The 20,550-nt window shown below is 41.2% G+C and overlaps 3 protein-coding genes across 9 annotated transcripts in view; 2 read left to right on the plus strand and 1 right to left on the minus strand.

The window, feature by feature from the left end:
- The first annotated feature begins 222 nt into the window (after positions 1-222).
- LOC141967736 (nucleoside diphosphate kinase-like) lies at positions 223-5,231 on the plus strand. Of its 2 annotated transcripts, XM_074921834.1 has the most exons (6): positions 223-333; positions 997-1,129; positions 1,667-1,768; positions 2,516-2,628; positions 2,928-3,064; positions 3,925-5,226. In XM_074921834.1, exons 2-5 carry the CDS (start codon positions 1,001-1,003, stop codon positions 3,043-3,045), a joined length of 462 nt encoding a protein of 153 aa, XP_074777935.1. In that variant the 5' UTR covers positions 223-333; positions 997-1,000; the 3' UTR covers positions 3,046-3,064; positions 3,925-5,226. The 2 variants fall into 2 exon arrangements, with proteins under 2 accessions (XP_074777935.1, XP_074777934.1); XM_074921833.1 differs by having other exon boundaries at positions 2,928-5,231.
- Positions 5,232-5,405: 174 nt separating this feature from the next.
- On the plus strand, positions 5,406-7,991 carry LOC141967737 (nucleoside diphosphate kinase). The gene is made up of 5 exons (XM_074921835.1): positions 5,406-5,560; positions 5,804-5,936; positions 6,515-6,616; positions 7,237-7,349; positions 7,744-7,991. Exons 2-5 carry the CDS (start codon positions 5,808-5,810, stop codon positions 7,859-7,861), a joined length of 462 nt encoding a protein of 153 aa, XP_074777936.1. The 5' UTR covers positions 5,406-5,560; positions 5,804-5,807; the 3' UTR covers positions 7,862-7,991.
- A 496-nt stretch (positions 7,992-8,487) lies between these two features.
- Positions 8,488-20,550, minus strand: part of MBTD1 (mbt domain containing 1) — a 40,412-nt gene continuing 28,349 nt past the window's right edge. For 3 of the 6 annotated variants that reach the window (XM_074922010.1, XM_074922012.1, XM_074922008.1), the window contains one exon: positions 8,491-12,494. In XM_074922010.1, coding sequence (XP_074778111.1) covers positions 12,376-12,494 — 119 coding nt within the window. In that variant the 3' untranslated portion in view covers positions 8,491-12,375. Of the gene's footprint in view, positions 12,495-20,550 lie in introns of all 6 variants that reach the window. The other 3 variants (XR_012634766.1, XM_074922009.1, XM_074922011.1) reach the window with 3 other exon arrangements.

A 20,550-nucleotide genomic window follows, 5' to 3' on the forward strand; every position in this document is an offset into this window, starting at 1 on the left:
AACGCTGGCACGGCCCGAGCGCGGGCGGGCCGGGGCGGCGCAAGGGGAAGGGGCGGCGCACCCCGCCGGCGGGTCAGGAGCGGGGCCCGGCCGGTGGCGGCGGCGGGGGAGCCGCGGAGGCGGCGGGAGCGGCGCCACCCGCGGGGCCTCCTGCGCGGCCCGGCCCGGCGCCCCCTGCAGGCGGGAGGCCGCGCCGTCGCCATGGCAACCGCCCGCCCGGGCCTGCGGCGGCCCCGAGGTGGCGGCCCCCGGGGGCGGCTTAGGGCTAAGCCGCGGCTTGGCCGGCACCGGCCGCCGCCACGGGCTGCCAGACCCGGCCGGGGCCGCCAGACGGTGAGACGGGGCGGCGGGGCGGTGCTGGGGAGAAAAGGGGCGGCGGGGGCCGGGGGAGCGTCGTCCGGCCCGGGCACCCCCCGGCTCCGCGGGGCTGAGGGGCGGCGGGCAGGGCCCTCAGGGCGGGCGGGGGCTACGCCCGGCGCCTTTCAGCGCTTTTCTACGAGAAAGAAAGTCCCACCGCGCGCCCAGGGATGCCCTCCCCGGCACGTCTGCTGTGCCTGTACGCACACACAGCCCTGCTGCAAAACGGTGTTCGAGCCCAACCAGCCGGTACCACCGGCTTACTGATGAAAACGGTGCACATGGCTTTATTTAACCTACTTTGCCCTAAATTGCAGACAGCAGCCTCCCACGCACCACTCAGAGATGTATCTGTGGCAGTCTTCACCTTCCTGCCACTTGGAGTTTTTCTGATTTTCATGTTTGCTAACTGATGCTTTCTATATTTGGCGCAGTTATTGTTTTAAACTTACTTTACCCGCACTTGTGAAAACCTGTATACAGTGACTGATTTATCAAATCGGTGCAGATCATGGGTTAATGACCTTCAGACGTAGCTGCTGTAATTATAACAATAGCTGGTATTACACGCAATACAGGGCTGCGATTGCTCTGACCTGCTGGTCCTGGACGAACAACTCTTATTCCCTTCCTGCTTAGGACGATGGCTTCTATCTCTGAGCGCACGTTCATCGCCATCAAGCCTGATGGAGTCCAGCGGGGACTTGTTGGAGAAATCATCAAGCGTTTTGAACAGAAAGGATTCAAACTGGTGGCCATGAAATTAATACACGTAAGCTTTCCTTCATTTGTGTGTCTCCTTTGTCATATAAACTGCAGCCTTAAAATAGAGCAGCATGCTATAATGACAAATGTAGTCTTCAGAACAGCTACACCTGAAATTTTGAGAGGTCTTTGAATATTTGGGGTATTTTTTGAAAAGTTCCAATTCCCAGATATGGCTAAATGCTTTAGACATGCTAAGCACGCTCTTTTTAGTAATGTGATGTCCTTAGTCTGAAGAGAATATTCTTTTAGGTGCATTCTATACCTAATAAATATCTCTGAACATCTTCAACAAATACTAGGTGACATGAACTGTCTGTATTGGCAAAAGATGCTTTTCTAAGTTCAGCTGTGGTTAAAACAAACAGTTGGAATTTATACCGACCAAAAGTACTTGTAGGAAGATGATAGAAATGATGAATTTTCGAGTGCGTGCAAGTTTTAGGATTATTAGTGCTCTTTGGTTAATCTATGCGATTTCAGCATGTGATTCAGTATTAAGTAATTACAGTAAGCTTTTTGGGTTGGTTGGTTTTTAATGCAGGCCTCAGAAGACCTTCTGAGAGAACACTACATTGACCTAAAAGACCGGCCGTTCTACAATGGTCTGGTGCAGTACATGCACTCTGGACCTGTTGTAGCTATGGTGAGTGTTAAAAATTAAGCTCTGCTTAGAAAAAGATACTTTTTACTAGTCTTACCTGCAATATATTGTGTGACCTATTGAATTCAGTTTACTTTTAAAAGGACTTAAAAACCTGGATTCAAATACTGTAATTAGGAAGATGTGCTATTAATGCCGTTTTCTTTAATCTTTTTTCATAATCTTTCTCTCTTTTGAGTCAGTATGTTGAGGAAGAGGGCAGGGGTAAAGGGGGAACCGAAGCTGGGTACTTGAGAAACAGTAAACCTGCACAAAAACCCCACCATGAAACGCCATGTATTAAGCAAGCTGAAAAATGTTGGTGGAATATTTTTACTATACTCCTAAGCTATAGTAACTTTCACAATATTTTTCAGTTTAATTTCATTAGAAGGGATTTTCTCTTTTACCTCTCGATAGTGTGTTTGTAAAATGGTTGAGCTGGAGGTCTAGATCTACAATGAGCAGACAGCTTTGTAAGGCTCTTTACCACACTGAGATTTAAAATTGTTCACTTCCCATCCTTGGTGAGGAGAGGTATTGTGCAGAAGGGGAGAACTTCAGCACATGCTTCACAATTCAGACAGAAAAACTGGAGGTAAAATATCTGTTGCTATTACAAATATTCAGACGGTGATTTGTGCTATGATGGACAGCGTTGTGTAATTATGGAAAGTATGATTAAAGCAGCAAGAGTTATCTACTGCTAAGATTTAATAATCTCAATAGATTTTTTTTGTTGTTGTTAAGGTGTGGGAAGGTCTTAACGTGGTTAAGACAGGAAGAGTGATGCTGGGAGAAACTAATCCGTTCGATTCAAAGCCTGGCACTATTCGTGGTGACCTCTGCCTTCAAGTTGGAAGGTATAATTTGAAACTCTTGACATCATCTGAAGACATTAAACGCCCAGTGTTATGTCATGGTATCTTATAGACAGAGCTGCCTTTCCCTGTGCCCATGTAATGTCACGATCTAAAGATGGAAACCGAGTTGTGATCTCCACTGACAAAAATGATGAGCAAAGCTGGGCCTGCATACTCTGTGCTCACTTTACAGTTAGTTAAAGCTTCTCTCCAGAATAGACACCACTTCAAAAAAGGAGCTAGCTTTGCTTTGAGTCGGAGGATTATATTACTTTTATATCCACCTTTTCTTTTCCTAGGAACATCATCCATGGAAGTGATTCTGTAGAAAGTGCTGAGACAGAGATCAATTTATGGTTCACTCCTGAAGAACTGGTTGATTACAGAAGCTGTGCTCATGAATGGATCTATGAGTAAAACTGAGCCTACACCTTCCGTATCCTTACTGTCAGTAAACAGCTGCTAGCCTCTCGCTCTTTCAAAGCCCTGCATATAAACTGGTAGAAAACTGTCTCGGAAACCTGTGAGATTGCTCTGTTGTGAATATTAAATGTAGTCAGTGTTGGCTGCTGTTTTGGTTAAAAAGCTGTCAAGTTATAGATGGAATCGTACTTTTAAAAAGCTGCTTCTGGGGTGAGAGGTATAATACTAAAACACAGAGCATATAATGCATATATTTTCCTGAGACACTGTGCAGCCAGAGGGTATTTGGGTAAATAGAAAAAAAAAATGGTAAAAATTTGTTTGGTAAATAAATATGCAAATGGCTGAGTGTCAAAGGTTCACTTTGTTAAATGAAGTGTTTAGAAACTAACCAGTGTTAGGGGACAACTGGTGGTACGTAAATATATTGATAGTGTGCCCAAATATTGAGGATTGAGCTTGATTTTGAGTCAAGTGAATCCCCATGAAAATATGGCTGCAGAAAAAATCTTATTTATTTCTCTCTCTGGAACGTGCTGTGCCCGTATGCACTGTGCCCGTATGCAGAGTGTAGCTCTGATTAAAATAGGAACTTTCCTCTGGATTGACACTGTTTCAATTTGCGCTTCCCCCCCCATGGGATTTATTTAATGTTTTAAGGAAGTATTAATAGGCCGGGCTTTCAGAAATACCCTTTTATGTGAAAAGAAGATTAATGTGAGGATGGAGATCTGCCTTCAGCCACTTTACTGGTGCAGTCCTCTGACGCTGCACAGAGCAACAACAGAGTGATGTTTGCTTTCCTGACCAAACAGCTGATAGTTTAGCTATGTTCACCTTTGTGTTCTTTCCTTAATAGCTGGAACTACAAAGCAAGCTGTGGTTGGGTAAGGTATTTCAGAAGTGACTTCAGCATTTTAAAAATATTTATTATTTATTATCATGTAGAGAAATACAGTCATAATAATGCTACATGTATTTCAGTAGAGATGTGTGCTTCTGTCACAAAAAATGATGAGCCTCTTGCAGAACTTCTAACAAGTATCCACCAGCTGTGCTGGATGAAGAACAAGGAATGTGTCAGGGTCGGTATGACCTATTTATTTACCTGCAACACTGTATTCATTAAAAGCAAGAGTTTCATGAAGCTGGCTGTTTAAACTCCTAGACTTTTTTCCTACAGTAAGTTCTCATTTCGAATACTAAACTGTGCAATCAGTGTTGAATTCAATGCTCACAGTTCTTTATGAAGGTATCTAACTCCTAAAAAGAGATGGTACAAAATAAAATGTTTGCTATTTCTTAAATGAAATAAAAGGAAATTTTCATGATATTGTCTTAGGTCTGATTAATGAGTATAAGGAGAGGGAACAAATTCTGTAACAATCTGTAGGTGAGGTTGTTATCTTCTCTTCTGAAAATATTCAGTGTTACAGAAGATAAATAATTAAGTTAAAGGTTGTTAGAGAAAAGGGAACATGTGGTAAACCTGTGCATGAGGTGAGTCGTCTCCAGTTCCATTGCTGCTTGATGAATTACTTGAGACGACTTTTTCTTGATTTGCTTACTAAAAATTAGGGAACTTCAGGTTATCTGGAGATGTGGGGGGTGTCAGAAAGCTACTGATTAATGTGCTGGGATGGAGAGGAGGTGGAGGTCAGCCATCTCTGGGGGACGTGCAATGCTCCTGCACATCCGAGGAGCCTGAGCACATCCCGTTGCACTAAGGGGAAGGGGCCCGTCAGTAAGGGTGTCTGTGCTGCAGAGGGGGTTTCATTAACACTGTCACCGCAGTGACGATAGACGGTTATAACTAGCTCAAGAAGAGAAAAAGTGTTTTGTAAATTAGTAAGGGCCAAGTAGTAAACATCATAAAAAGTAACACCACCTCCTAATGCTTATTACGACGTGGGTGCAGGGCCTGTGAAGTTTCACACCTGCGTTTTGACACTTTGCAGCTTCAGCTCTGCAGATCCCGACAAAATCACCGCTGAGTTCCCTGGATTACAGATCCTACGTCCCTTTTCTGTGAGAAACATAATTTCAAGCAGCTCGAAGGCGTGCTGCTTCGCTTAAGCGAGGCTGGCAGGGGCAACCCTGAGTGAGCAGAGCGCAGAATAGCTCTGAAAATAGCGAAGCGCGCACCTCCTGCTAGAAAGGATCCGGAGCAGTTGAACACCCTTCATCTTTCCGGTGTGGAAAGCGCTTTACACCGCCGCGGCTGCAACCGAACCCCCCCGGGCCGGCTGCCAGGCGCGGGGGGGGCCCCGCCGGGCGCTGAGGGAGCGCGGCGGCCGCCGCCAGGCCCAGCGGCACCGGCCGGGCCCGCACGGCGGCAGCGCGGGCTGGCGGCCAAGCGCGCCCGCAGCCCGGGCACACCCGCCCCCAAGCGCCGCAAGGCGGGCGGCTCCTCCTCTCCGCAGGGCGGGGGACCCGCGCACCGCCCGCCTCCTCCTCCGCCTCTTTCTTCGGCGGCTGCGGTGCGGACGGCAGCGGGAGCTCCGGCGAGGTGAGGCGGGCGCGGGGGCCGCGCCGCGGGGGGAGCCCGGGCCGCGCTACCGGCGGGCGCCTGGTGGCGAACGGGCCCCCCCAGCGCCGGGCGGGCGGGCGCGGGGCACGGCCGAGGCCAGTCCGGCGCCACGTGGGCCCGGGCGGGGCGGGCGCCGCCATGTCGGGGCGGGCAGCGGCTCCCGCCGACCTTGAGGCGGCGGCGGGGCCGAGCCTCATCCCTGCGCGTCCCTCTGCCCCGCAGCGCCATGGCCGCCAACTGCGAGCGCACCTTCATCGCCATCAAGCCCGACGGCGTCCAGCGGGGGCTGGTGGGGGAGATCATCAAGCGGTTCGAGCAGAAGGGCTTCCGCCTCGTCGCCATGAAGTTCGTGCACGTAAGTCTCCGCGCCCGGGGAAGCGCCGCCGGCCCCGGCCGGGACGCGTGTCCCCCCCCCGAGGGTGGAGTTAGTGCATCCACCCGCGGCGGCCTGCCCGGCCCGGAACGGGCAGGCGATGCCGAATCGGCCCGACAGCAGCACCTACAGGATCACACTTGGATTTCCGTCAAGCACAAACGTTTCATTTCTCCCCTCTTGCATTTTCTGGGAGGGTTTAATGCCACCTAGAGTGCGGTGAGCATGGCCGAGTGCTGAAGTGACCTTGGGTGAAACGTTGTATCGGGTAACGGCAGCCAGACAGCACGGACTCAGCTCGCTGCCGAGTACTGCTGCGACGGAAAAAAAATAACATTGACAACTCTCAACACTGACACCCCATAAAGATGGAGTGTCGTGTACTCCTTTATTTTTACATTTGGAACTTTTGTTGAAACCCATCGTAGCATTGCAGCAGCAGTTGATAATATTAATGAGTGGTGACTCCAGTCACTAATGGTGTAGTCTTACAGTACTAACGCCCTTTGTACTGCAGTATTTTGGAAGTGATGTTTAATGTTACGTCTGTCCTTTTAAAGGCCTCTGAAGACCTTCTCAAACAACATTACATTGATCTCAAAGACCGACCATTCTACCCTGGTTTGGTTAAATACATGAACTCTGGACCTATTGTGGCCATGGTAAGTGGTTTGATTCTACTTAAAGACTTAGATTTTTAATGTATTTTTCTGTAAATTATTTTAAAATATTCAGATACACTTTTTCAAACTACCCAGTTCTGACCAAAATTAACCAAACCAAAATTAAGACAATCCAGTAAGAAGATACCGTTTATTAACAAGAAGAATAATTTGTATGTATAAAATGCATATTGAAGTGCTTAGCATGGATTAAGCAAAACTCCTGACAACCAGTCTTTTGCATCAAATAATCTTTTGTTTTGGGCAATAAAGGGTCAGGGCTGCCCCACAGAAACCCATGTCTGTCATTCTTTGTTGTACTCACCCCCAAACTGTGTAACTGCCCCAGTAGCATCTCCTCCTGTTCTGAGGAGATGTACATACATGACTGAGCACCTGCGACTCCACACAGCAGAAAGGGCTGGAAGCTGGCCTTGTACCTCAGTTAACTCTGAGGCTGGTAAAGTACCTCCTTTACTGGAGTGACAGTGTTTATAGTCCTTTTTATAACGATTTTCAGTTCATGTTTTCTCCCTAGTCATCTTTACAGGCCTAAAAAATTATTTAGGATAGATTAATGTATAAGCATGAATTAACAGGATTTGTCTTTTTTCCTTAAGGTATGGGAAGGACTCAATGTGGTTAAAACTGGGAGAGTAATGCTAGGTGAAACAAACCCTGCAGACTCAAAGCCTGGTACCATCCGTGGTGACTTCTGCATTCAAGTAGGAAGGTTTGTGCTCAGTTTGTTTCAGATTGATTTTAAAATCACTATGGGTGTTGTAGATTGGTAGATTGTTGGTAGATAGCCTAGTCTGATGGTATTTTATTTGCAGGTCACAATCCGTAACTGCTACTTAAGGAAGCGCCTTTGTACAAAACTGACTGTTTCTGGAAATACAGCTCCTCATCAGAGCTCCATGTAAGATCAGTCAGTGGCAGTTGAGTGAAGTAGCTGTAGTCACCCTGCTAGGCTCCATCAGCTCCTGCAGTGGGGGTGTTTGAATACTGTACCTCAAATAGGCTCGCAGCTCTAGATGCTTCATCCAGTTTTTTCCATATGGAAAACTAGGAGGTGGCTGAAAGTGCCTTTTTATTCGGAATAACTCATTTGTCTCCTTCCACAGAAACATCATTCATGGCAGCGACTCCGTGGAAAGCGCGCAGAAGGAGATCAACCTGTGGTTCAAACCTGCAGAGCTCATCGACTTCAAATCTTGTGCGCATGATTGGATCTATGAGTGAAAGGGAGTTTCCACAAGGAGTTGTGCCTTCTTAACATGTCATCTCATTCCAGCTATTGACCTGGGAGCAATTATCACCACGGTTATCTTAAGTCATTGTCAGCACTATCAAATAAATGGGTATGAACTACCTTGTTGTGGTGCATTCACTACTGGGTTCAGAGAGTCACAGAAGTCATTTTATTTAGTCATTCAGAATTTTCCTCTTGGAGAAGGAATAGTTCACACAACCTTCCATGTAGAGGTATATCAGAATAAAAATTGCAAAGTTGCCTTGAAGGCTACTGAAATACATCACAGTTGTAAAGCCAACTTGCAGAGGCAGAGTGGAAGGGAGGCTCAAGCTCCATCCAACAGCAGAACCCAACTAGAAGAAAAATGTGATACTACCTCATGACAAAATTTCCCTCCCTACACACTTAATACCAGTCTTAAGACCAAGTGCAAAGCTTGCTCTCTATTAAATGCTCATCTAACGCCACCTTCTTGCATTAAAAACCTTACCTTGCGCTCAGAGGCTCTCATGCTTCCTTTGTGCTCGGACAAACCTACTCGGTTACTTAAAACATTCATGAGTACAAGTTGTGGGTATTTTTTTATCTATTCCTTCAGGAGAAGCTGGAATGTGTTTGTGCATGCGCCAAAGGAGTGCCCTTTAAACAAAATCACTATCAGAAGATGACTTTTTATCATTTTTATTTTGTGTAAAAAAGGCAAATTTAGTGAATTATTTTCATCTTGTACACAAAGTTATAATTTTAATGCTTTTCACATCCATGCTGAAAATCTGCAGTCTCGTAAAAATGAAAGTAACATTAATTTCTCCAAAAGCATTCTTTTTCACTTATGTACATTGCATGAGAAAGCTTTAAATACTCCCTCATGGACCACACAAATTACCAAGAAAATAAAAGATTAAATTTGTACAGATATTGATCTATATATCAAATACATACAGAAATGATGTAAAAACCCTTTAATCTTGATTCCCGCCCCAACGTTTTCCCAGGGGCCAAAGCTGATGCCTTTTTTGTATAAATGGCTGTGGCTTTTGTTTTAAATATGAAAATTAAAAGGAAGAAAAATTCAGTTTAAATCACAGTTTTTTAAAATCCCTTCCCAATAAAGGATTGTTACCAAATATATTAGCACCATCGTACAAATATTGACAGGAGAGGGTATTCACATCACATAAAACAACAATTAAAAAAAACAAACAAACACTGAAACCCGTGTTAGTATCCGTAGAACAAGGAATTGATAACTGCTTTAGCTTTCCTCAGATGCAGCAAGGAAAAGGTTAAAGAGTTGTATCTAAAATAACAAAAATCAAAGATCAGCAGAAAGATTTTGAGCACTAGAAGAAGGGTAGCTGCAGAGTAAGGTATATAACTTGCGCTACCTCATGGTTATAAAAACCTGCCATGCCAAATACTGAAATTATTTTGACCCCATTGAAGATTTCAGATGTCCCAACACTTTGCTGCTCTTTTAGCCAAGTAACATGGCTTAGAGTAAAGTGAAGATAAAAATTTCTAGAGCCATGTTACTTATTTTTTTTTTCTTTACAATTTACAAATACAGTGAAGCCTATACTATGGATACCACAGCCACCTGGTAGCCCACTCTTCGAAGAGACCACTCCAAATAACTTAGAAATTTCGCTCAGGTTTTCCTTAAACCTCTCCTAAGCAAGAAGCTTCAATCAGCTTCTTATGTGGTTTGCTTAGGTCAGCTTTCACTGTACTTGACAATTACAGTTTAGGTATAATTTAAATTCAGAAACACAAGAGAAATTTCACCCAACTCCTACTGAAGTCACATGTATATCTGAGAAAGCATGTCAACTCACATACTTTAGTGTTTAATGAATAAAATACCTATTTTTAAAGAACATGATAAAGACTGACAGACTTCAAATCCGATTCTTACATTTCTCCAACACAGGAAGTGTATTCAGCCTAAGTGCTAATTTTCCCTCTTGACATTTAACTCAGAAATCAGGTATGAGAAATCAGGTACACAGAAGCCCAAGTTTTAGTGACTTGGCAACACACCTTGCTCATTACTAGCCCAAGCTTTCACATTATGAAACACAAATTCAACAGTTTTTCTACTGAAGACAGAAGCTTCTGATGAGAGAAGAAAGCAAGATTCTGCCAACCTTGTTCCAGCTGACTGGGACAACCTGCAAGTTGTTGCATTAAAAAAAAAAATCAATAGCGATGTACTTACCAAACCAAATCGATGCTTGCAGAGCTGGATTTTACAGCGGGTTAAATTGGAAACACGGGAAAAAAAAATAATCAAGGCTCAAAGTGTCATTACAATGGTCTCTAGTCCTACTTCTCCAATCCAGGCTGTTCAAAAGAAACATCATGGGTGGGTCAGAATCTAAGAGAATGTATTTGAAGTCTACCAAGCCTGACAAAGTCCTTACTATGGCTATTTTAGAGAGCTAAAATGTCTTTACCACCTGAAGTTACAGATAATCTGATAACCAGATTCTGTCAATATAAGCTGTTGTTAAAAAGGGGTCATTATTTAAGATATTTTACCAGTAAGGGAGAAAAGAATTCCAGACATTCCTACACTATACAGGACATTTTTCACTTCCAGTAGTAAATACAAAACTTTACATAATTAACCCCTCTTGCATAGAATGAGGTAAACCTGTGCATATTACCAATACTATGTACCCAAAGTTAGAGCAATATTTTAGAAAATAATCAAATTGCTGGTTTTCAACTTTCTATGCACTTTTTTTTTAAGCTCAAACAACAATATACAAAAATGGTCTCCTGGGGCTCTGTGGGTTGATATCCTTAAAGCATTTCTTAGGCTGTAGGAACACAGGTGTTAATGATTTTGATTAATTTTTTTTAAGCCCTAATTTATGGTCATGAGTCAAGATGATCATTGTACTGCTCTGAAGGGGACCTGCTAAGACCCAGAAGCACTTATAGAACATATGCAGTTAATTCCTGAGAGTTTAGTTAATGAACCTTACTGGTAAAAGCTAAAAAGCTCTTGATGCACATTTTTCCAGTCACAGCTCTGCAGGGCTGATTAACCATTTTACGTATCAACTCCATGAATGAGATCATTTACAAATGTACAAAGTTTAAAAATATGGAAAGATAAAATCCAAATTATTAAGAGCTTGTGCTAGAATACTTTGTATTTTACTGGTAGTCATTTTCACCCTTTTACATTACTTTTGCCTTTAAAAAAGTCTGGACATTTAAGCAGGTGGGGCTAATGGGATACTTGAAGTGAGACACAAGGATTCCAGGCAGTAGGCAAATCCAGTTAATGAATTATATACTAGACAGTGTATGATTTATATACTGTTCTTAAGTCTCAACTTCCATATTACACTATTGCAGCACGAAAAGAATATTGCAGGCTCTGCAGAACTGAACTAATTTTAAAAATCCACAATGCATGGCTCTTTCTAGCTCACCTGAAGCCATGTGGAACATCGGTTTTGAACGTTCACAAATAAATATTTAAGATGGTAAGGGAAACATCTAGGTGTGCCTGAATGGAAAAAAAAATATCAAAATACTACTCAGAAGTTCCTTCCCACTACCAAGGGAGGCCTGAGTTACTGACCAAGTTTCTTCTTTAGTCTAAATTAATGGCTAAAACTCATCTTCCAAATGAGAGAATTTTCTGAAGTTCCAGTTTGGCATAGGGCTCTGTAAACATTTGCTGAAGCATTCCAAGACTACAGACATTCATGTACAGACAAGAGCTTTATAGTCCCAATCCAATGCCCACTGCAGTCAATGGAGACAAGGCTACTGATATTAATGGGCACTGAATCAGACCCTATGGAACTTTTTTAAAAAAAATCTTATATAAAAAAAAGTATTTTAAACTAAATAAAAACATCTTGACAAGTTAAAATCTTCCTCAGGCGATGGCTCCATTGCAATTGGGGCTACTCACTGAGTAGAGCTTTACAGGACTATCTTCCACATACACTTTATGCCTCTAAATTAGGGTTTAAATGCCTTATTTTCACAATAAAAAAAACACAGAGGCGTGACCAGTGCAGTTCACAAGAGTCTAAAAACCTCCCAACTTGTACCAAAAAGGTTCATTTATGACAGTTCATTTGTATTTGCAACTATATCTTCCTCCAACCGCTTCCCACAATCATGCTAATTAAACTTTAATCTTACCAAAAAATTAGAATTTCAGTTCTTGTTAACAATGCACAATAAATCTGAACTTGAAAATATTACAAAATTCTTTCAAAAGCTTCAAATACAACACAAAAGTGTCCATTTTTGTTTTTAATAAATTGAAAAATCTGTTTCACTAAAATAGTTTCCCCGCCCTTCCAAAAAACTCTGAACTGAGTCTAACTCATCTACAGTTAGCAAAGTGCCCCAGGTACAGTCACCTGAACTGTACCATCGAAGTGGGAACAAAATCAGTCAGTCTTGGAGAAAGGCTCTTTTCCTATCACCAATACTCCGTCCCTCACTTTTCTGAGCTGCCTTATGGTTCTTGTTTGATGTAGTAACTGGCAGATCCGTTGCTTTCCTGATCAGATGCTCCTTGAAGGAAGCTGTACTCCTCTCCGTCTAGCAACTCCTCCTTCAGCTGCAATGAAGTCACTAAAAATAAAAGATGAACATTAAAATTCAAAGTAAGCACAACTTTTCCTTAAATTCTCTTAATCTTATTAAATTGGGAGCAGACCCCAGATTTCCCATTTTCTTATATACTGCATTTTAGTGATTCTTCTGTTAACGCTCAGTATCCCACAGAAAGCAGATACTTTCCAATCATAAATTGAATCTTAAGTTATGCTCTAATATTAACATATTTGAACAAATTACATAATATATTCTCTACAGGGTTTTCTCAAGAACTTAGTATTTTAAAACACTGGGTTAGGATGATAACTGAATATAGTAGGAATAACGACTATTGCTCAGAACAACACTTATTTTACTGTTTACTCTTGTTTACTGCTGACTTCCTATTTAGTCTTTATGCAAGCAGAAATAAGATTAACTGTTGGCCATTTAAAAATCTACAATTCACATTACTTAGCCCAGTTACTGTAAATGGTTTATGTGAGACAAGACAAAACAACGACAAAGATTTCTCAATCATTAAAACTATGATCCCAGAAGTTTAATTCAAGCAAAACTTTTTTGTAGTTCTAATCTTCTCTCTTCTTTCGTAAAAAGAAAATAGAAATGAGATACAAGACATAAAAAAGATGTTATGAATAACAATGTCACGATTACTTTACCAGTTTCATTAATGAATAATGAGTTATCAAACATGAGCACAATGAAAAGAACACTGAAAACAAAACATGTCAAATCTTTCATTAAAGGTGCAGTACCCACACTAAAGGGTTGATTATACAGAAATAAATGGTTCTCTATGACCAAATGAATGAGAAGAGTATTAAAGCTCATAGCTACTGAATACAAAGTTTATATGTATTACCAATGTATCTTGAAATGCAGAAATATGCAGTGAAAGAAAAAACCAAACTCATAACCTGTTGCTATTAGTAGCCCTGCATTAACTTACAAGCCATTTGATTAGTCTTTTATTATTTTTCTGTCATCTTCCATGTTGAAACAAACTCTTGTGCTAAATAAAAATAAAATTTGAAAATTAAGGTATTAAAAACTGTCAAGAAGTTGCAGCATAATGCAAGCTCTCCTCATTTCTTTAATAGATGCCTCCTCCCACCTTCACAGCCCACAATCACTTGCTGGGTTTCCCCCCCCCCTAAATACTTTTCCCTGCATTATGCCCAACTCTGAACAAGAACCTTGATCTGTGGAGGACAAGAGAAGTGTTGTCTAAATGGTAAGACACACAATTGGTTACTTGGACACGATGCCAATACCTTAAGCAAAGGCTACACAAAGGACAGGGATACAAATCTGAAACCCACCAGTAACGTTCTTTTTCTTCTCTCCCCCTAGTATTTGTAGAATGCTTCTGCAGGTAACAAGAGTAACAGCAGTCTCCATAATTTGGCTTGCCTATGGCCAATTTGAACCAAAATCCTTCTATTTAGGTATTTAATGATTGCTTCATTTGTCCCTATCATACAGCTTTTAACTACAGCCCTCCATCAGAAAAGCTTAACTACAGCTATACAACAAAAGTTACTTGAAAGAAGAATAAAAAAGCTAGCGGAACTCATCTGACCAATCATCTTGGAAGTAAAAGGGATGCAGATGCACAAAGTACTCCCTTTTTAAATAGTCTCAGTGATTTTACTGGAGACAAAGAAGGACTGTGTCTGAGGCAATGTCATTCAAAACCCCAAAACATCAACAACAGAATGAAGCAACGTAGTCCAGAGTATGTGCCCAAGCAGGATGAGTCTCTCAGAGTGGTCTTCTCCTCCGACAGGCTGGCTGCAGGCTCTTTTTAAAAGGGAAGCTGTCCAACAGCTGCATTTCAGTGCTTAACACATAAAAGATGCAAAATACTCATACACACTAAAGCAGCACTATGACTTTGCTAGAGAGCAAAACCACCTCATACCATACAAGATGGAGTAGTACTGAGACCTTCTCCTGTGCTTTTGACAGTATAAAAAGGGGGAAGAGTTGTTTAAGGAGCCTTACTGAGATCTCAGACAAGAAGCTTTAGAGCAAACACCTGTCCCGTCACTAACCCTACACTACTGCCATTCAATGCCATACAGGCATCTCCTGTGACATACCTACACCCTAGCTACGGCTACAAAAATGTGAGGCAACGTAAGAAGCTGAGGAATATGTATGCAATTAATACTTTCCAGCTGATCTCAAATGTGTTCTTAAATTATATGTTATCAGGACAACGCCTTCCCCAGACTCAGAGGGTGTGGTCTTGCTGGTTTCAATTTAAATTTAAACACCTTTGGACAGTGACAAGGCTACATCACAAATAAAACTAATTTTGCCCTGCCTCTCCAAAATTCAGAACTTTAAAAAAATTCCCCAGAAATGATCATAAAAAGCACTGGCTGTCAGAAACCAAAGAACACAAGTGTTTGTAGAAACTCAGAGAACAAGAGACAAGAAAACTCAAACTGCATGTGTCTGTGCACTACATAAATGTAATTTGGGTGTAGATCTGCAGTAAGAGAAGAAAAGCTGTGCAGAAACAAACACTCCAGAACACACTCTCCTAAGCAAGGCTTCTCTTCTGCATCAGACTCTGTTACAAGACAGGCATATACGCACAAGTAGCAACTGAAGTAAAAATAAAGGAGTTCTTGAGAAGTGTTGAGAGGTGTGCAGAAGTGTCAAGATTTGTCCTCAGGGTCTGAAGGCAGCAAGGAGGTTACCATGTCCCATTCTGTTAATGGATAACACAGGGACAACAGAAGCTGTTCTGGATTTATTCAGTCACTGACAAGTGCCAGTACGGGAGTGTAAATTAAGCAAACCCAAAGCTAAATCTATCAACCTGGCAACTGTCCTGCAGGGAGAGCCTAATCCAGTTTGCCTGAAAGATCAGGCAACAGATTTGTTAGAAATAATTTGTTTACTTGCCACATTATATTGTCGTATGTATTAGAAAAAGGGAAGAGAAAAAACCCTACTAGATCCTTGCAGTTGACTTTATAATTGAAGATTGATTACATTACCTAAACTATCGTTAAATAAGCTCAAAATGTTAATCTTCTTGCTCAATATTACTGATAAATTTTTAAGAGTTTTTCTCTGCTCAGTCATACAGATGCACAATTATACCGTCCATACTTAAACCAAACCCAGGTTTTACAGCAGAAATAGGGAAAAGATCAAACTCTAAAAGGATGAACTCTTTTGAAAGATATTTTCTATATTAGTAACCCACAAAATTTCAAATGATGCTTACATTCTGAAGATCTTTTCCCAGGTAACTGTCTTTTTCTGACACAAAGGCAAAGATCACTCATTATTTACTGTGTACTGTTACCTTCTCTGCAAAAGATAATCCACACTAACTTCTCGCTTACATCAAATATTCCCAAATCCACATTATCATTCAGTTTCAGAGTGCATTTTTGTATTTAAAACTCTGCAGAGCTCCTCTGTGCCTTTGTGCTCTGGTAACCTACAACACAGCCTCCTGTGAAGTTTTAAAACAGCTGCAATCCCTTTCTATGATTAATTCAGTGAGGTGGCATGTCAGTGAGAATGAAAAGCTCTCTAACAGAAGAAAATAAAGCCAACCAAAATTTAAAGAAGAAAAAAAGAAAAAGGAAAAAAGATATTTGATGCATCAGCACATTACATGCTTAGTTCCCCACCCTGTCCATCATTTCCCTCTGCCGTAATGGAGACTGATGTGGCTAGTTACCTGTTTTGAGGCTGGGACTGAACTCTTGGCTAGTCCTGGGAGGCTGGAAGGCCTCCGGGGCTGTCTGTGCTGGAAGGGTTCGATATGGTGGAGGAGTCAACTCGTCATCACCAGAGAAGCTCCTCCGCACCTCACCTGTCATGGGTGGGCTGGACAAACTGACAGGTTTCTTCCCAACTGGTATCTTCCTCTCTAAACATCAAGTCAAACTAAAATAAACGCTTGGGTTAAAGTGCATTAGTTAACTCAGACTGTTCACTGAGAAATGGCTCTGCTTCATATTCACTGATTCTGAAAAACAAAGGCCTGTACAATGGCACCATTCAGTTATTATTGGGAATACTGCTCACCACATCCACACTTTACATACTGAATTCTAGAGGCTGGCTGGTAGGACTTCAAGTGCATTGCTTAAAAACATGATCCACTTATTTCATACTCTATCAAGAAATTGAAATACTGTAAATTGCTTCTGCTGCAGCTACACTGCACAGTCAATACAGAATCCTCTGGCTGGACACCCAAGACACAGGGGCTCAGTTTGAAATGGCAGCTGTGTGTGCCTAAGAGATAGAAAGGATGGTTCTGGGGACACAATCCAGTCCAGACGAACTTTAACACTTCCAAAAACCTAGTTTAAAAATACATACTCTTAAGTACTTTAGAATGGTCTTCCCATTTTTACACTGTCTTACAAACATCAATGAACATTTCGGTGTTTAGAAAAAATATCTGCTAAAATGCCTTCAAATTATTAAACATTGCATTAGTGAAAAAACATTATGAAAACATTTCCCATGCAAATTATATCATCACTATGATGCTCTGATTCTGTGCCTAAGGAAACTCCTCTACAGTATCAGGGCTGCAAGCACTATAATACATCATCTCCGCTGCTTTCAACTGTATCAAAACTATGGTTGCTAAGCCTTAGGTATCCTCAGCGCTGTCAGATAAAGACAACATGACAAACAAAAGCCTAGCCCTGAAGAGAAAAGGTAACTCGATTATGTGTATGCTAAAGCTATCATCGTTTTTAAACATTCTTCTTGCAAGACAGCTTCAGGATGAGCCCTTTAGAGAGAGAACACTAAAATTAGGCAAAATGTTGTCTACAGAATCCACCTTTTAAAATGTTGAGGTCAAATTATTGTTTCAATAACCTTATTCCAATATATATACACCTACATAACCTGATATACCTGATAATATGAGCAGATGCTACATACTACATTATTAATTAACTGACTAGGGAAACTACTAAGTTACCCTTCAAGCATTCACCTGCACAGCCTTCTGACCAGGAGGTACATATAGTACAAAATCCTACCCACCTGAAATAAACACTATTTGGAAACAAAACTGAAGTGATTCCCAAAAGCATGCACAAAACCTACACTTGCAATTAGAAATCAACAAGTAACACAGTTAACTATCCAGCAAACAGAACCTACATGCAACCTGATCTTCCTTTCTTTGGATTAAAAACCAAGCAGCAATGACAGGCATGGTGCTGGCTCAGAACACAGTGACCATGCAGAAGGCCTAAGGCATAATTCAAACAGACCACCTGGTATTTTGCGTCCACAAAGAACATGCTACAGTTATAAAACAGTCTAATTAAAAAGGGAAAAGCTAAAAAGGGTAAAATAAGCACACCTTTACAATCTGAATGCTACTGAACGGGTTCACTGTCAACATGACAAACTGCTTGTATAGCAACACAATAAATCTAAAAAAACCCATCCAGCTTTATTGAAGGCTAGGCCAGGTAGGATGCTAGTTAAATAAGATGACTGTCCAGAAGGGAGCAGCAATTAAAATAGACTAAAGACATTGGTACATTTTAAATAAAATTATTTCATTTCGGTAATCACATCAAAACAAAGTGTTTGGGCATTCCAAAGAGCTGACAAAAATTATGCTTAAAAAGTCACAGGAGCATCTGTACTATGATCAGCCTCTCCATAAGAGGGGTAAGAACCTGACATTTAATTTTTCTATCATTATTAAATGTGTGCGTGTTAACTACTTCTAAATCACAATGACATAGGGAAAAATTAACATTATGTTACCCAACATAGATTTCAAAGAAAGGAATAGAAAAAGCACAGATGTATTCTCAGCTCCAAAATTACTTTTTTCAATGCATTAAGAAATTCTCCTAAGATATCTTAAAATCTTCTCTTGTAGTCCTTTGTTGTTGAGAAGTAAAACATGATGACTGGATGCAATGCTTGTTAAGTTGTTCCCATCAGTGTGGAGAGTCAATTCCACTGTTTATACTAGTTTCTGTAGTGGCTATAGCAGAACAACAGAAGGCTGACTTCCTTCTCTTTTGCCGTGATACCATTATGGCAGAGTTTGCTATATAGTCAGTTCTAATCCTCACTGAGTACATGCTACTCACTCCTCAATGGACTCAGTAAAAAGGTAAAATACTGCATCAGAAATCTGCATCATTATACCCAGCAGAATGACAAAGCTTTTCTGGAGTGTGTTGTGAGTACTTATGAGAAAAACATGCAGAAGTAACACCTCTCTGCTAAAAATAATCTAGTTAAGACATATACAGTGTTTCCTGTTAATCAGCTGTGGTTAGTTTACCATGAAAGAATTACTACTGTATTATACAGTTTTATGACTGAAATCCATTTCCAAAGAAGAGATTTATTTTTATTTTGAAGTGCTGAACAATAAAAGGCTTCAGAAAGCATTTTCTTAGTGTTATTTCCTGTGACTCAGCACTTCTGTTGCCATAACCTACTAAGAATAAACATGTAGGAAGCAGTCAACTATAAATTTTTGTAACCTTGCTCTCTCGTCTCCTTTTCATGATTAAGTACATTTCTTAATATTGAGTGAACAGTCCAGAAAAGAAACCCATCAGAAGTTCTTTCTTGTTTCCACAGCCCACATTTACTTCAGGTTAGTGAGAAATGACGAACAAATTCCACTAGAATAAATCTCCTCCCTATGGGGCTAGATAAGGGGAATTTCCTTCCAGTGTTTATGTCACAATTACTGTAGAAGAGGTATCAAGAAACTTTTACAGAGGTATTAAGTGGAAGGAGAGGGATGAGGTAAGGAGCAGGATGGTCCAGCATAGCCTTGCTACACAAAATCTGCTCAGACAGTCCAGAATTGTCCAAAACCAGGTCCTACACAAAGGTAATTAATGATATAGCCATCTTTGCCTAGCTTAAGGCAACAGCACTCACAACCTTCTCTATATATTCTCAAATCAGCAGTTTTTCTGCATTTGAATTCGATCTAAAAAAATACTGTTGCAAGATTCTGAGCAGGATCTGGATTTTACAGTTTATTTCCTCAAAGAGCAGAAAGGAGAAAGAGCACAATGTTTGAGGCACTTAAGAAGTTGTAAGAACCTCCCAGACACCTGCTTTATCTGTGGCACTCACTGGTCAACTTCTTTTTATGTCCTAAGATCAAAATAACAAAAGTTGCTTTCTGCAATGACTCATGAAGAAGTTCCAATTTGTCTTAACAGATCAATTCACAAACTTACTGGGAAGACAAGGGTTTTAATTCCTCGTGTTAGTTCCACGTAACTGTAGCACAACTCTTCTTCACGTTTAGGTCATTTTTTCTACTGCAGGGAAAGCCCCAGATAAAAACAAAGTTTTAATCTCATTTGACACAACTCTCAAAATCACTGCAGGAAGCTAGGGTAGACCTAACTCAGAATTCAGCTGCAGGTCCTACTCAGAATGGAGATACCTTTTTTTCCTGTTCCAGGTTAATAAGCCCTTCCCTGATAGCTAGATCTGTGATAGAACAGAAGTCAGTGGATGCATCTTAATTCAATACAAGAAACTACTGTTCAAGGATAGAAAGACCTGAAATAAGGGAAACTGATGACAGGTTTGTTTTGGGGTTTTTTTAGCTCACAGAAACCTGCCTGAATTTCCCCCCTCTCCCAATCACCTCAAGATTAGCTGACTAACTCGATGAAAAAAAAATTGGTAACTCTTCTGGTTGAAATTGAATTACTTCAAAATATATCAGTATCCATCTGTAGACCCCTGCTCTAGGTTTTATGCAAGAGTTTCCTTAGGGGCAGTTAGTTCATGTTGTACAATTCAAACTAGCAATCAGTCCATTTAATCAGACTTTACATGAGTGTCAGGCTCTTCTAGAGTTCTTTCCCCTTACCATGTTTTAAGTCTCTGATCTGGCAGCAGTATAGAAGCCATCAGAATGATTGATGCTTTGTAAGATAAGGCTGTCCAGATATTAAAGATCACAAAGCTTTACCATCAGGAAATACATTTCACTGAGACCAGCTGCAAAGCAGCTACTCCTCACATCTGCAGAACAGCATAGCTTGGA

This window comes from Athene noctua, chromosome 18, assembly GCF_965140245.1.
Source record: "Athene noctua chromosome 18, bAthNoc1.hap1.1, whole genome shotgun sequence".
Lineage (NCBI taxonomy): Eukaryota > Metazoa > Chordata > Aves > Strigiformes > Strigidae > Athene > Athene noctua.

Coding starts and splice junctions, on each gene's coding strand:
- LOC141967736 (XM_074921833.1), top strand. CDS start 1,001: ATGGCTTCTATCTCTGAGCGCACGTTCATCGCCATCAAGCCTGATGGA. Junction 1,130..1,666: donor TGGCCATGAAATTAATACAC/GTAAGCTTTCCT, acceptor TTTTTAATGCAG/GCCTCAGAAGACCTTCTGAG. Junction 1,769..2,515: donor CTGGACCTGTTGTAGCTATG/GTGAGTGTTAAA, acceptor GTTGTTGTTAAG/GTGTGGGAAGGTCTTAACGT.
- LOC141967737 (XM_074921835.1), top strand. CDS start 5,808: ATGGCCGCCAACTGCGAGCGCACCTTCATCGCCATCAAGCCCGACGGC. Junction 6,617..7,236: donor CTGGACCTATTGTGGCCATG/GTAAGTGGTTTG, acceptor TTTTTCCTTAAG/GTATGGGAAGGACTCAATGT. Junction 7,350..7,743: donor TTCTGCATTCAAGTAGGAAG/GTTTGTGCTCAG, acceptor CTCCTTCCACAG/AAACATCATTCATGGCAGCG.